The following is a 15,371-nucleotide window of genomic DNA, read 5'->3' on the forward strand; positions in this document are numbered from 1 at the left end:
TTGGGGTGTGTGAGAGATGTGCAGACAAGAATCTATGATGTTCCTTGTTCTCCCAGTGAGCCTCCAGTCTAAATTTTGGTTCTTCAGGAAGCGGCAATAACACACACTTAAAGAGTTTATAAAGGCATCCACTTCTTTCCCCACTTTTGTTTCTTTTTTTAGGGGCCTGAGTGGGTGGTTAGGGCAACGAGTGCAGTGGCGCTTTAAAGACTCATTGATTTAAAGTGCCATGAGCTTGAAGTGGAACAGCAAGCTTATATTCACATGGTTGACATACCTGCCCTGTTAAGTCAAGTTAACATGTTGAAGGCTGAGTTGGAATGTAAAAACACACCTCTGCATAGTTTTGTGTTTTCCTGTTTAAGACATAAGCGGCTTATGGTTAGTGTATAGCACTTTGTTGTGAAGTTGTCTTAATGAAAGCTTCCATGGCCTTCATGAAAATTCAGTACTTTTAGTCATCTGACCAAGAAGGAAAAAATGGTCAGAACACTCACAGGTTATTTGAAGCTTTTTGCCTGCAGAAAAGGAGGGACTGAATAATTTTGCTAAGGAAAGCCTTCATCCTTAACATGTGGAAAGGTCACAAAACTCGAGAGTCTAGAAGGGGAAGGGTTGGACGCCTGCTTTTTGCCAACTGCTAAATTAACTCCAGTCATTTCTTAGCCCCTGCTGAGAGCATGAAAAACAAGGGTGTGTGTGAAGACAGGAAGCAAACTGGAAGGATGGTGGAAAGACTATAATGACTTCATGATCTAGGTATCCTTAATGTGAACTGACAGTGTTTTTAATTATTGTTGTTGTTTATATAGTGCCTCTTTTTTCTCCCTTTGTTTTTTAAAATTTCTTTTTTGTTTCCCTTCTTTGTTAAATTTGCAAATAAATAATAATAGTGAAGACAATTGTAGTGGCTGAAGTCTGTGGTTTTTGTAAAAAAACGAAACAACACAGACTAAATGGAAAATGCTGACTCAAAATAAATGGCATTAGGAATAACTGGAAAAAGACGATGTTCTCAGTAATAACTGCATCTGTGAATGCTGAATGATTTATATGAGAAGGGTTGGCAAGACTGAGGGTGCTGTACAGTCTAAAGAAGTGTAATGTTTTGGAAGAGCTGTGTTTTTCCAAATACTGCCTCCCAATGAGGCATGTTTGTGTATCTGTGTGACTTGTTGCATAAGGCATCATCTGCACCATCCATTTAAAGCCCTGCCACATCACTTGCAATGCTAATGGCTTCCTCCAAAGAATCCTGGGAACTGTAGTTTCTTAAGGGTGCTGAGAGTTGCCAGGAGACCCTTGTTCACCTCACAGAGTTAAGAGTTGTTCCAGAGTGCTCTGAGAAAGAGGGACTGATTGTTAAATCACTCTGGGAATTGTAGCTTTGTGAGGGGAATGAACCCAATGCTTCATTATGCATAATGGTGAGCTTATTGAAATATGTTTGGGAATTGCCCTGTTGCAGTTTCTGTGGGCAAGGCACATCTTTTCATATACACCCAGGGTGGGGTGCCCATATAACCCCAGTGCTACAACATGTATGCTGCTTTCTTAGGTGAAGAAATGTGTTATTGGGGGCATTCCAGTCTCCTTGCACTACAGTCTGGAAAATGGAACCACCAGCTCTTGGATCTATACAGCCACTGTTGGCATTGCATTTCTTTTTTTCCCCTCCCCCTGCCCCCTTTTGGCTTGCAGCTCTCACTTGGGGTGAAAAAGGATCCCTACGAGGTTGCATTAAGTTCTACTGCACAACATAGGCCTAAGTGTACAACTGGAGAGCACACATACATTGGTTGGGTTGGATTTCTTTTTATATGTGATCCTGCTGAGCAGGTGAGCAGCACGTTGCCAGAATACAGTGAGCAGAATAGCTAGCAGAAAGTGACCCAATAGTGGATGCTTTTACATCAACTCCCCCCCATCCTCTCATTCTTGATTTATTATATTTATCATAATTTTCCCCAGTTACAGTAGTGTGTGTGGGCAGAAGATAGTGGAACAGGGAGGACAAGTTGGCTTAACTTTTTAATTATTTGTCCTGAGGCTCAGTTGTTTCTGTGATGGTTTTTTGCTCAGGCATCCTCCCTCTTGTTTCAAAGCAAAAAGCAGAAATTGTGGGAGTTGGGAAGAGTGATTCTCTGTTTTCTTCAGAAGCTTATAGATTGTGCACAGTCTTGATTTCACAATATACAAGCAGCTCTGCAGATTCATGTCTTGCTAGAATCTTTTTTTTATTCTCTTGAGTCTGGTAGTGCTCTAGCTTTTCCCATCTTCACAGTTGGTTAATCTCTTTTAGCCCTAGTAGTCTGCCATCCCAGGAAAAACATCTGGGAGAGCGTCTGCTACCTTGTGCAAAATTCACTGTGTGGCAGTGTGTGATGCGTGCTTATTTGTGCTATTTTGGAATGTAGGCAGAAGCTAATGCTCCTTTCTTGAGTCATGGAAATAACTTTGTTGGAAGCTGTTTAACTTGTTTGCCTAAGAAGGAACTGCTTCTCGTTATACCCTGTTTCTAAGCTCAACCTTCTAGATTTTCCAAAGTTCAAAGCTTTTTCCTACATTCCTCTAAGGTTTGTACTTACTTATTTTTAAAAAATTGAATCCCACCAAACAAAGCCTGCAAGGCAGCATGCAACATTATGTAGAAATAACAGTAAAACTACTGTAAAATGCCCCAAGTATCAACTTTATAAATTGGAGTCTTCTAGACAAAAACAACAGCAAACAATATAAAAATTAGCTTTAGTGAGTCGGAATCCCAAGCTACCTAACCATTTTAGGTCTCAGATCCCAAACGTTTCACTAACAATGTAAGAAGCAGTGCAGAGCTGCCACAGCAGGCTTTAGGGGGGAGAGAGTTCCACAGTAGGGGCTGCTACAGAAAAGGTCCCGCTGCTTGTAACTACCACCTAACATTTGCTAACAATGGGACTTGGAGCAATCCCACCTCCTCAAATGATGTTTGTGCATTCTAGGGGATAGTGTCTTCTGTGGGAGAAAGCATTCTGTAAATCAGGGATAGCCAATGTGATGCCCTCCAGATGTTTCAACCACAGCATCTCCTAGCATCCCTGACTATTGGCCATGCTGAATGGGATTGGGGGAAGTTGTGGTCCAAAACATGTTGGATACTCCTTGCCCTAAATTAACCTGGACCAAGATGTATGTCTTTATTTAGGGCTTTAAAGGTTAACACCAGCACTTTGAATTGTGCTCAGGGATAATTTGAGGACCACTTCATTTCTTCTCAACAGTAGTGTTTTGTTCTCCCACCATGTAGTGGTGAGCACAACTGAAGTTTCTTATCCCTCTCTTTAGAACATAAGAAGAACCCTGCTAGATCAGACCAAAGGCCAGCATCCTGTTCGCCCAGTGGCCAACCATTTATAAGGGTACAATCCAGCTCCATTAAAATAAGTAGAAGTCCTGCTGCTGACTTTAGTGGGAGTCCCATTAAGATTTAAGGTGCAAGAGACAGAAGTTAGCTTGTTTGCCTTATTTCTGTATAAGTCATCTCTCTCCATGCTGGAAACTTAATTGGACTGCATTAGAGCTCCCATCCAGCGCTATAGGGCAGTCATGCATTTATTTATTTTTAGGAGTTTCCATTTGGGAACTATAAAATGCTACTCAGCCAGTTTAATCTAATTGTAATGGTTCAACTTGGGAGTTTTTTTCTTTCCTTTTTTCAAAAACCCAGACAAACGCGATGAGGACTGGCATGTGTCCTTGTAAACAAATTGCAGGAAAGCTGCAGCGTGGAGGTCTGTGTCTTAAACTGTGCCAAATCTCTTAATTTGTATTGTGCTCTTGACACTCCTGCTGAAAAGGCAGAGGAGTGGAGAAAAACGGAAAGTGAGGGGGAGGGAAGAGATGAAGGGAGATGGTCTCTTTGTTGTGCCTTGTTCACTTAGCAAGGATTCCTGCATGAAATGGGGGCAAAGGAGGCCAGGGCAGCATCCTGCCAAGCCCCTGGACAACAGCAAGACAGCAGTGTTCTCCCAGTCTTTGCTTATTTAGCTGCAATGGGATGCATCTCAGAATTTGAGTCTGAGTCAGTCCCATATAGCCATCTCCCTTGTTGAGAAAGGGAATAGCTTTGGTGAAACCAGCGTTGTTTCTTGGACTGCTGCAAGTTCCCGACTCATGAATCTGTTGATTTAGCTGGCCCGTGTGTCTTGTTTTCATCTCCTGGGAGTTGGGAAGGTAATTTAATGTACACGGGAGGCAAACTGCAGCTCCTTTTACCATAACAAAACCAATAATATTTAAGGAAAGAGCTGTGGCTCAGTGGCAGAGCATTCGCTCTGCACACAGAAAGTCCCAAGTTCAATCCCTGGCACCTCCAGGTAGAACAGGAGAGAGCCCTTTCTGAAACCCTGGGTAGCTGCTGCCAGTCAGTGTAGACAGTCCTGAGCTAGATGGACATGATGGTGTTCTCATCTCCTGTAGCAGTAATTTAGCAGCAGGACACCGAGCTTGAAGGAGTGATACCGTTATCTCTGTTTTGTCTAATATCAGGACAGTTTACATATTACAGCTGTAAGTTATGGTGGTGGCTATGAACTATCCCACAGAGAGGCTGTTACCTTGCTGTGAGCTGTTCATTTGCAGTTGCTCAGCAAAGGCATTGGTCAGTTTTCATACTGCAAAAATAAGGGTCTGCTATCGCTTGCTGAAAAACACCCAGTCTTCACAAAGGTCCATTTCATTCCGTATTCATCTCACAGTAATGGCCATCCATAGAAAGACGTAAATAAGTGTCTTTGGTCACAACTGTTTAACCTGCAGCTGTACTCTGTCCTACAACACATGCAAGTTGTAGTCTGTGCTACAAGTGCCTAGTCCTAAAATAAATTCACATCCTGCTGACCAGTTATTTTGTGAGCAGGGCTCAGTAGTGTGGAAAGGCTAAGGTGTAGACTCTCCCCCCCCCCCCAACTTCCCAGCTGTTTTGGTTCTTTTCCAAAGGTACAGATGTGTGTATCACTAGCTACTACATTTGGCCCTGTTGAAGTGTGAGCATAATTCCGATTTGAATACAAAACCCCTCATCCTGCTTGGGGCTGTGCACACAGAAGCCTGCATCCATGTGTACACAGGCCAGTGGTGGTGCAGGGCAGCTGTGAATCACTTGCCTGCTCAGACTGCACTCTTGCCTGCCACTGATTTTACAAGCATAGAGATCTAGGGGAGAGAGCTTCTGAGAATATTGCATGGAAACAATCAGGTTGTCAGTCTGCTGTCTTTTAAGAGCACTCTAATAAAATTGGCTATTGATTTTAAACATGGAATTAGGTTTACTGCTTTCAGTGGAAGAGCAGGAAACATCTGACATCTCATTTCAGAGTTGGACTAGAGGAAGCTCCTTGTGGCAAAGCTGGAAGTGAAATATTTCTAGCAAACGGCATTAATAAATTGGATGCAAAAGCAAAACAAGAATGGTGGGTTTATCAAGTGCACAAAATATATTTATTTAACAGCAACAGGTGCTAGGGTACAGATGTGTGTTTCTTGATACTACCCCCACTCCCAAAAGAGAGATGCTTTAAACGTTTGATACTGGTACCTTACTATCATATAGCTGACATTTTGTTTCAAGAGCAACATAACTCATTCACCAATTGAAACATGCTGCAATCATTCAATGTCAGGCGTAGCATTTTTAAAAACTGAAGTACTGTAGGCAGAATGCCCTGTTTCAGACGTGTTAGTCACCCAGTCTCTGTAAGTTGCTTTGACGCCTCTGACTTGTTTTTAGAATGCACTTTCCCTTCTTGGGCTGAGAATATATTCCAATTCACCAGGAAGACTTGTGCCTGCAGAAGGGTGCAGTGCTTTTCCAGCATTTATTTTTAGAGTCTGAATGCTTCTCCAAGACGGCCTTTTACATATTGTAAAGGTTCCTGGCCTCTTCCTCCCTCCCTGTCTCTTAATTTGGAGTGTGTGTGTATAAGAAATATCAAACAGACTGCCACAGGCTTGGGAATTCTTGATGCATTTGTGTCTTGAAAGCTGGTTTAATCTTGGTAATGATTGCAGCTCAATTTCTTTCAAGGTAATTCCAGCTGAGCAAACTTTTTAAGTGCCCAAAGATTTTCCTTGCAATAATGGAAACAACAAAAATTAACCAGTGCCTCTCTTTCTGAATAGAATTCTCCACAGCACAAAACCTCAGTTTGCGTCCAAGTCAAAATACATGCACTTCTCCCATCTGGCAGGAGGAGCATTCACTGCTACTTTTGAGAGCTACCTGACTTTGTTGTCATTTTTATCTAGAAACAGACAAAACCATCAAATACACTTTCAGAAAAGTTGGGTGGTGCCATACTTAATAACATACCACAGTAGCTATCTGCTACCATAGAGGAGGGACAGTCCCATTTGATGATACATTTTTTTAAAATGAACAAAACACCACTTGGTTTAGTATCTTGGCGGTCAACCTTGCCATCAGTGCCACCTTCAGGCGGACAAAGTGGGGCTTGCTGACAGCAAAATAACTTCTAACTTGCAAGCTTGCAAGTCTTTCTTTGTAGCTGCTTCCTTACCTGCCCCACACCTGATGTCAGGTGAGTATGGGGGACATGGGCTTGTGGACTGTCTTTAACCGTGTGGTTAGAACTGGGAATTTCACAGCTGAACCAGAATCTATATTCCTGGATGTTTTAAAAGTTGTTGTCCGCGTAATAAGCCATCTTTAGCACTCCAGCGCTTTTGCTACAATTTATTATTTATGTGTTATGTGCCGCTCTGGAAGTGATGCTGGCTTTGGAGTGTCAAGCAGCATTCACAGGATTCCCAGAAACTGGTGGGGCTGTATCCACAACCTCTTAGGTTGAAATGGCCTGCAGCCCTTAGGTTACTGCTAATGTACCTCTTCCATCCTGCTTCACATTATGCAGAACTTGTCCAAAGCCCTTACAGTTCCAAGGAGACATGTACAAGGAAAGCAGGAGTGAGTGTTGGGTTCAGCCACGAAACTTTCAATGCAGGTCACTTTTCCTCAGCCTAATCTACTCCATAGAGGCAGCTGCGAGGTTCACATGAGATAGCAATACATTAAAACAAAGACTGTTCACCTTTGGAATAGAGTGGAGGGGGGGGATTAAATAAATCAAGGCATTATGTTATGTATCAGTTTTCTTTCCAATGTAACTTCATTGACTCTAGTACGAAGGTTACTGCAGATTCGACACACCCCAACCCCCACCAAAATGTCTAAGGAGGGGAGCCAGGGACCTCTACTTTTCAAATATGTTGAACATCCCAAAGTGGCTGGCCTGGAGTTGTTTGGTTGGCTCAGATACGCCTGCTTTTTAAGATCCTCTTATTTCCAAGTATCCTAAATAGCAAGTCGCGACCTCTGTGAATCGTTTTTATCATAAGCAGCTAAGAAATGATTCCTCCAGGGAGAGATTGCTGCAAAATATTGTCAACAGCAGTGCTGCAAGGTCTGTAGTAGCCTTTTAATGTTTGTTGGTGTTGGCGCAAAGTAGAATCTGTTATTTCAAAACAAGGAAAGAGACTCTGAGATGAAAATATTTAATAAGATTAAATAATTGTTAGTGCAAAACAGACGAGGATGAAAAAAAGAGGGTGGGGTTTAACTAAGAACATATTCCTTCAGCTGCATCAGGAAATAATCAAGAGCCAAAAAGAGAGTGTCTGAACTTTTGCTCCACTTGAAACAATAACTAGGAACTTGCTTCTATTTTAATTTTCTTGCTTAGCCCCTTGGTTTGTATGCTGTACAGCTTACGCTTGCCAGGTGGGATCTACAAATGAGATGCCACCCATTTTAAAAGTGTCCATTATTTCAGAACATATCAAATGTACCGCCTTGTTACTTTTTACGTTTGAGTCCAGCAGTCCTTGTGTAGCTATTCTCATGCCAATTAATTTTAGCCTTTGTTGAGTTCTGGCGTTGAGTGTGTTGGGGTTGAGCCCGAGAGTGGAATTCCATGTAGTGCTAAGTGGGGTATGAGGTTCACCTCCACAATGGGACTTTCTCTCCCCCTCCTACTCCCCGTGTGACCCCTAAACTTGCTCTGTTTCCCCCCCACCCCCACCCTCCAAAGCAGATTTAGAGGCCAAGGGGTGGGCTAGTCCTGTTGTACGAGTGGACCACATTCTGCACATGCAACCATTAGCCCAGAGAGACTTTGATAGACCTTGCGGGAACTTGTCATCTCCAGAGCAGTGGTCGAGGATAAAATGGACCATCCTTGGATACCCTTGAAGGGAAGAGGGAAGGGATACATGTGTTACAAATAAGATGTCTGGCCAGCTTGATGATTTGGGGCTTTGCTACATTCCTATGTAGAGGATGGCAAGGCTTGTTTTGTCGGCATCAGAAGTATAACAATAATAATAATAATAATTTATTATTTATTCCCCAGCCACTCTGGGCGGCTTCCAAAAGAATATTAAAATACTGTGATACATCAAACATTAAAAGCTTCCCTAAACAGGGCTGCCTTCAGATGTCTTCTAAAAGTCTGGTAGTTGTTGTTCTCTTTGACATCTGGTGGGAGGGCGTTCCACAGGGAGGGCGCCACTACCGAGAAGGCCCTCTGCCTGGTTCCCTGTAGCTTGGCTTCTCGCAGTGAGGGAACTGCCAGAAGGCCCTCGGTGCTTGATGTATGTTACATGTGCTTTGTTTATCCTTGTTGGTTGGCTGGTTTGGGTTGTTGTGGAGAGGATTCAGTAAAGCGAGTCCCCACCTGCAGTTTGACGGGGTACAGCTGACAGCAGATGGGATTACCATCTCATGTGCAGCTTGTGAGAACTACAACAGTTTGTAGGTGACACTTTTTGCTGAATGTGATATCTCCCTCCACAGTCAGTTTTTAATTACTCATTCCTGCTATTGCCCTTTTTACTACTACATAAAACTTTTAATTTACACAGTATTGCAATCTTTAATGTGTTTGCTTTCAACCCAATCCTGTGAGGTAGCTCATTTGATACCCCATTTTCAGACCAGCAGTGAGGAACAGTGATGTGCCCAAAGTCTCACAGCGAGTCTATGGCTGAGCTAAGACTTTTTTACTCAAGCACAGAGCCAAGCTCAGCTTTGTATCATTGAACACATTGGCTCTTGGGTAGCATTACTGCCTCTTAATTGGATTTTCAGCTGTCTTCCAGAACTGTGTCCCCATTTTGTTGGCAGCATAAGTGACGCCTGCTGTTTAATTTGCCTCTAGGTCATGGGGAATGCCACTGTGGGGAGTGCAAATGCCACCGTGGTTACATCGGGGACAACTGCAACTGCTCGACAGAGACGGGCCAGTGCCTTTCCAACGATGGCCAGATGTGCAGCGGCCGAGGCAACTGCATTTGTGGGAAATGCCAGTGCACAGAACCGGGTGCCTTTGGAGAGACGTGTGAGAAATGCCCTACCTGCCCAGGCGTCTGCAGCACAAAAAGGTATTGTGTGAGCTAGCTAGAGTGAAAACCCTTCAAATAACAACGATGACAGTGCCTGATTATGTCGCTCTCCAGTTTCATTGGTGTCCATCCCACCTGCCGATATACCTACAAAAAATCAGGAAGTGATGATGCATCACAGCTTGAACTTTACTTATCACTAGAATCCAGTGAGGTAGCTCATCAATATTCCCATCTGCAGCTGAGACATGTGACATGTCTAAGACTACATCCATGAGTCCATTGTGCTTATTACGGCTTATTGTAGATGAGACCGTAGCTTTGAAGTACTTTCCATACCTGAAGTCTTTGGATCAGTTTTTGGCCTCAGCAGTTAAAAAGGTAGAACTGGGGGAAATCCGTTTGAGCTAGAGGGTAGGAGACCCAACAGCCCCAGGATCATGCATCCACCGTCTGTCTTCATGCAAGGCAGCAAAGGATGTAGTTCTGTGGGAGAGCAGCTGCTTTGGAAGCAGAAAGTCCCAGGTTCAATCCCTGACACTTCCAAGCAGGACTGGGAATGTGTCCTGGCCGAGATCCTGGAGAACCACTCCCAGTCTGCATAGACAAGGACCAATGATCTGACTTGGTATAAAGCAGCTTCCTGTGTTGCTGTGTTCTATAGTTCTAACATCCATTTAGCTTGCATTGATGGATGTTTGTTTTGCTTAATGGCACTTGTTCAGGCTTGTACAGCTGGTGACACCCTGCCACCCCCAAGCTGAATGCAACTCCTTGCTTTTGTACTGGAACCTGTCAGGTATCTGACAACCTCCATTTCCCCCCAATTCCAAATCATATAGCAAAAACAGGTTTATGAAGCTGTAATATGTGCCTGGTATGCTGTGTTTTCAGCTTGACAGTTAATATGTTGTGCAGGCATGCATTAATAGTATTGTGTATAGTGAAATGCATGAAAGAATGCAAAATGATCTGAAGCAATATGCATTTTCTTTTTCATTTCAATTTTACACAGCCTTAACTGGCTAATTCTCTGTATTAGCCTCCAAAGGTTGGATACCTTCTCTACAAAACAGGACTGTCCTAAATATAATTTCCCAGTGCAAATCCTTTTTGGGGTTCTTCTTATCACTTCCCCTTTCTTTCTTTTTAAAAAGTATTATTAGAGAGTGACTATTTCTTCTTGAATGGGAACCGTTTCTCCTTACATACAAGAAACAAATGTGTAGCCATGTCCCCTGTACCAATAAAATCAGCAGCAGCCTTTATATGTGGTTGCCACAGAGGGGGAAAGGTTTTATTTTGAGAAAACGTCTCTGTCCATGTTCCCATGCAAATAGTGGTTGCTACAGTGCACTGAGACTTGTGGGGCAGAAAACAGGGAGGCCAACAGTCGGTGGAGCCAGAGAGGATAGAGAAAACCAGTGACAGACAGAACCCACTAATTCTAGTTTTGCTCCCATCCTCCTTCCTGCTGAGTTCTACGATGGGAACACTTGAGACTAAGGAGGAGGAAGCTGGTGGCAGTGCCACTTCCCTGGACTGGTTCTAAGTAAGAAGGCAGATGGGGAGCGGCCGAGGGTAAACGGAGGTTGGTGGGGCAGTGCCCCATTCCCTATGGGGGCAGACTCCACTGCACGCAGATGTGATTTGAAGGGAAGTCTATCAATCTCCTCTCATTCCTCTTTCTAAGGGACTGCATTGAGTGTATGCTGTTTAACTCAGGAAGACTGGCTGACAACCAGACCTGCCAAAAACACTGCCGGGACGAGATCATTACTCGAGTGGATGTTCTCAGTAAGTACAGGCAAGATAAACTAGGCAGAATCCTGGCAGAAGTCGATGCTGCTTATCAAAGTCTCACCACTTTAGGGGAAAGGGAATTTGGAATGTATTTCTTTAAAATGTAGACAAATGGTTGAATGTATTAGAATTGTAAGGGAAAGGAACATTAAAGAACAACTGTGTGCGTAACGTAGGAAGAGAAGTAGCTGAGAGGTGATCCTATTGTATAGATATATTGGCTAGTGATACAGGAGACAATAGTTTCAGTTAAACAGGAGTGGTCTTTCTGTGGCCCTCCACTTGTTGCTGGACTACAATTCCCAACATCCCTTACCATTAGCCATGCAGACTGGGGCTGATGGGAGTTGCAGTCCACCTCTGAGTTAAAAGAAAATTGTTGCTGCATGATCTAATGGCAACAGATATAGCCAGCCACTCTCTGTCTGGAGTACATTGTCATGTGGACTGAGTAGTTTGGTATCTCTGGACTTCAAGCTTTTGTCACATTCCATTTCTCGTGTGTGTGTGTGTGTGTGTGGCATTTGCAGGGGGGACGGACCATCACAGCTGTAGCTGCTCAGCTGTACTTGTGGCTCAACCCCACTCCCACCAGTTCACAGACAATGACTATTTGCCAATGCAAATGTTGCAACATACTTTTTTTCTTCCTCTTTGTCTGTCTGTGGTGAGTTTGTTTGCTATTTAAATGTGACTCCATTATGAACCCCTAGGGAGAAAAGTCCAGATTTTTTCATTAATGGCATCCAAAACTGCCACAGAGGTGCGGGGTGTGTGTGTGTGTGTGTGTTCTTAAAAATGCCCCTGAAAGCCCTTCTGGGTACTTGTATAAATACAGATGCCTACTAATCGCAAAAAGCTAACTTCAGATAACAACATGCATACAGATAACCCTGAAATGCAGGCTTTTCGTTTGAAGCTGCTTTCCAAACTCATATGCTTAAGCTCTGCAGAGATAACGTAGCCAATATTGTGTTGAATTGCATGCAAAGCTCTTCCTGTGCAAACAGAAAAATTCTGGAGACCCACTTTGGGGAAGTGATTTGCACCAGCTTTATAAGTCTAGGGTAGAATTGAACTGAAACATTTGCGTTCCTTACTTGCTCCTTTATGGGGTCCCAACAGAGGCATGGACTCTACGGCTTCTGTAGCCACCACAATTTGGACAGAGCATAACTATGGTGGCATAGTGATCATATTGGACTCCTTCAAACATACTCCCTCACCTCTGCCCCAGAGTAGCCTATTGGGATCCAGCCTCTTCCAGGCCCTGGTTCAACACTTTCACAGCCTCTCCCGATTCAGACGGAATGGGGAGAAATATGTGTGCCATCCATGCTCCAAATCCCTGGATGACAGCTCCCATTGGCTTCATATAGATGTTGAATAATATAGGAGAATGGACCCTTCTGCTTCACCTTCACATGCAGTGGCCAAACCTGCAGTAGATGGGTTTTTCCTGCAAACCCATCTGATGGGCCTTTTCATTTCATCTAACAGCCTGTCCTTATATGATCCACTGGGGGTGGGGAGAGAAACTGCTTGAAACAGTCGCGTCTGCCCCTCCTCCTCCCCCAACTTCCCCCTTTCTCTCAAAAATGACCCTTCAAGCAATTTCTGGCAATAAAAACCATTCAGCACATTTTTGAAATGCAAACACAGTGGATTGATTGCAGTTTTGATAACATCTCCACTTTGTCAGCACTTTGTGCCTCAAAATGAGACTGTTGTCTGTGGAGTATTCAAAAACGAAGGAAAGAGGGAAGCAAAAGGAATCCACGGGAGAGAGTGCAATCCCTTGGCATTGAAGCCGGCATCATTTAGGAGCCTCGTTTTCTCAATCTTCCTTTTGTTATTAGGGCTTTACTTATTAGCCTAAACCAGATAGGCCTTTCATGTGCATTCTTCTGAAAATCTGTAGCTGGGTTCAAAAATGATGAGATGGAATGTCTGATCAGACCCTAGGAGCCTTTACAAATTGTTGGTTTATTGCTCAAAACGTGAACTTGATACTTGGTTTTAGCAGTGTTCCAAACAACTAGCATGAGAAACTGGGATACGCTGCTTTCCCTCAAATGCCACTTAAGTTGTTTGTTTTAATTATTTTTTGTTAAAGATTTTAATGCACGCTTAAGGTACATCTGTTGTCTCCACTTTCAATTCAGTCTTTTTCACAGTTCCTTTATATTTAGTGAGAGACATTTTTTGTCATTGACATACTGCATTTGGGGGAAAAGAGAGGGTGGAGATTCTGTTCTTTTGTTCTATTTCCTATTTATTAGTCTTGGGGTTTGTGTCAGCATCACATGGGTAGGTCCTTTGTTTATGTATTTATTTTTATTGATAATGCGAGAGGTTAGGGGTCCGGTCCCAAACTTGGTTGGCTGCATTCAGTTGATTGTGGTGTGGCGTGTTTGGGGGGGGGGGGTAAGTTGTTGGGTCAGGTTAGCCAAATTGATTTGTATGCTGTTTGTGGGGATAGATCATTGTCCCGTTGTGCTGTGTATGTAAAGGGGGAACCATACTGTGGTGAAGGAGTCCTTCTTTGCTTGTTCCCATGCTAGTTTGTGTTTGTTGGTTAACGTTTACTACTTTAACTTCTTGGCAAGGCTCTAGAGCAGATAGGGAACCTGTGGTCCACCAGAGGTTGTTGGGTCTTCAGCTGCCATCAGTTCCAGCCAGCATGGCCAATGGTTAGGGATAATGGGAGATGCAATTCAGCAACAAATGGTTCATAACAATATAACAATGGCCCATCTAGTTCAGCATCCTGTTCTCACAGCAGCCAACCAGATAGATGCCTGTGGGAAACCTGCAAGAAGGATCTGAGCACTAGAGTACCCTCCTGCAATTTCCAACAACTGAAATTCAGAATTATTCTGCCTCTGACCATGGGGGCACAGCATTGCCTACACAGCTCATGGAGACAGTGCATAGTCTCCATTATGGCTAGGTGTCTCGTCCTCCATGAACTTCCCCATCTGTTTTAGAAGGTCCACCAGAACTTCTCCAGTGATGCACTAGTGAATCTATTTTAAAGAATTAGTTTAAAGAGCATTCATTTATTAAATGTGACTAATTCAAGATGTTTAGCAGGGTTGTATTTGATTCCTCTCCTGACTGAATGTCTGTATACCAGTTGCTCTTAGTTTGGTCTGAAGTTGTACATGCACAGGTAGGGATCTGTGGGCCATCTGCTATCAGGAGTAATGAAGGCTGAGGCATCTTTGAGACAGAAGCTCTTTGTGGCGACTGCAAAGGTCTGTGCTTCTGACATGGTCCACAAGCCATCTGCCAAGCAGCCATATGCTCACACAGTAAGAGAGATGAAAAGGGAAGATATCAGATTCTTAACATGGGAGCAGGAGCACAGGTAGATGGAAAGTAACCTGCTCAAGGATACTTGAAGGGCCAATCCTCACATACAATCCTGCCTCACCCATTCAGATCCACCAATGGAAACATGCAGTTGCTGGGTAAATGGGATTTCCTTGTTTTCACACCCAGGCTTTGATACTCTTAAGTCTGAGGGGACTTCGTGTTTTGCTGTGTGGTGGAAACAAAACTTTATTGTCAGGCTTTTGGCCTAGGCTACTGAATATTATTTTTTACTTCCTGCTATAATTTTGTTTAAGCTATGGCATTGCTCAACTATGTTTCAAATACTTTTTGTATAGCGTCATTATATTGCTGCAAAGGTACAGTGGTACCTCTGGTTATGTACTTACTTCGTTCCAGAGGTCCGTTCGTAACCTGAAACTGTTCTTAACCTGAGGTACCACTTTAGCTAATGGGGCCTCCCCCTGCCACTGCGCCGCCACCGCCCCATTTCTGTTCTCATCCTGAAGCAAAGTTCTTAACCCGAGGTACCATTTCTTGGTTAGTGGAGTCTGTAACCTGAAGCGTCTGTAACCCAAGGTACCACTGTATTCAGTTTAATGCCTTCACTTGACCCTATGCAGCGTATCCATCACAGCATGTTTTTCTGTAATGCACGACATTGACATTATCAGTGTTGAATATTTTAATCTCCATCTCCCCGCTATTCCCTGTGCCCCAACTGGATTGCAAAATTAAGCTTATTTCCAGACAATTACTTCCTCCATGGAGATTGGCATAAGGAAATGAAACTTCCTCTTCCAAAGAAAGCCTTCCAAGTTTCAGTTTTG

General features: G+C 43.5%; 2 protein-coding genes across 3 annotated transcripts in view; one reads left to right on the forward strand and one right to left on the reverse strand.

The window, feature by feature from the left end:
* ITGB5 (integrin subunit beta 5) overlaps positions 1 to 15,371 on the forward strand; it is a 77,486-nt gene that overhangs the window by 58,217 nt on the left and 3,898 nt on the right. For both annotated transcript variants that reach the window (XM_083584906.1, XM_083584905.1), the window contains exons 11-12: positions 9,216 to 9,438; positions 11,093 to 11,196. In XM_083584906.1, coding sequence (XP_083441032.1) covers positions 9,216 to 9,438; positions 11,093 to 11,196 — 327 coding nt within the window. The remainder of the gene's footprint in view (positions 1 to 9,215; positions 9,439 to 11,092; positions 11,197 to 15,371) is intronic.
* Positions 1 to 15,371, reverse strand: part of UMPS (uridine monophosphate synthetase) — a 55,967-nt gene that overhangs the window by 24,897 nt on the left and 15,699 nt on the right. The window lies entirely within an intron of this gene.

Source organism: Podarcis filfolensis (assembly GCF_964270895.1).
Source record: "Podarcis filfolensis genome assembly, chromosome: 1".
NCBI classification, from domain to species: domain Eukaryota; kingdom Metazoa; phylum Chordata; class Lepidosauria; order Squamata; family Lacertidae; genus Podarcis; species Podarcis filfolensis.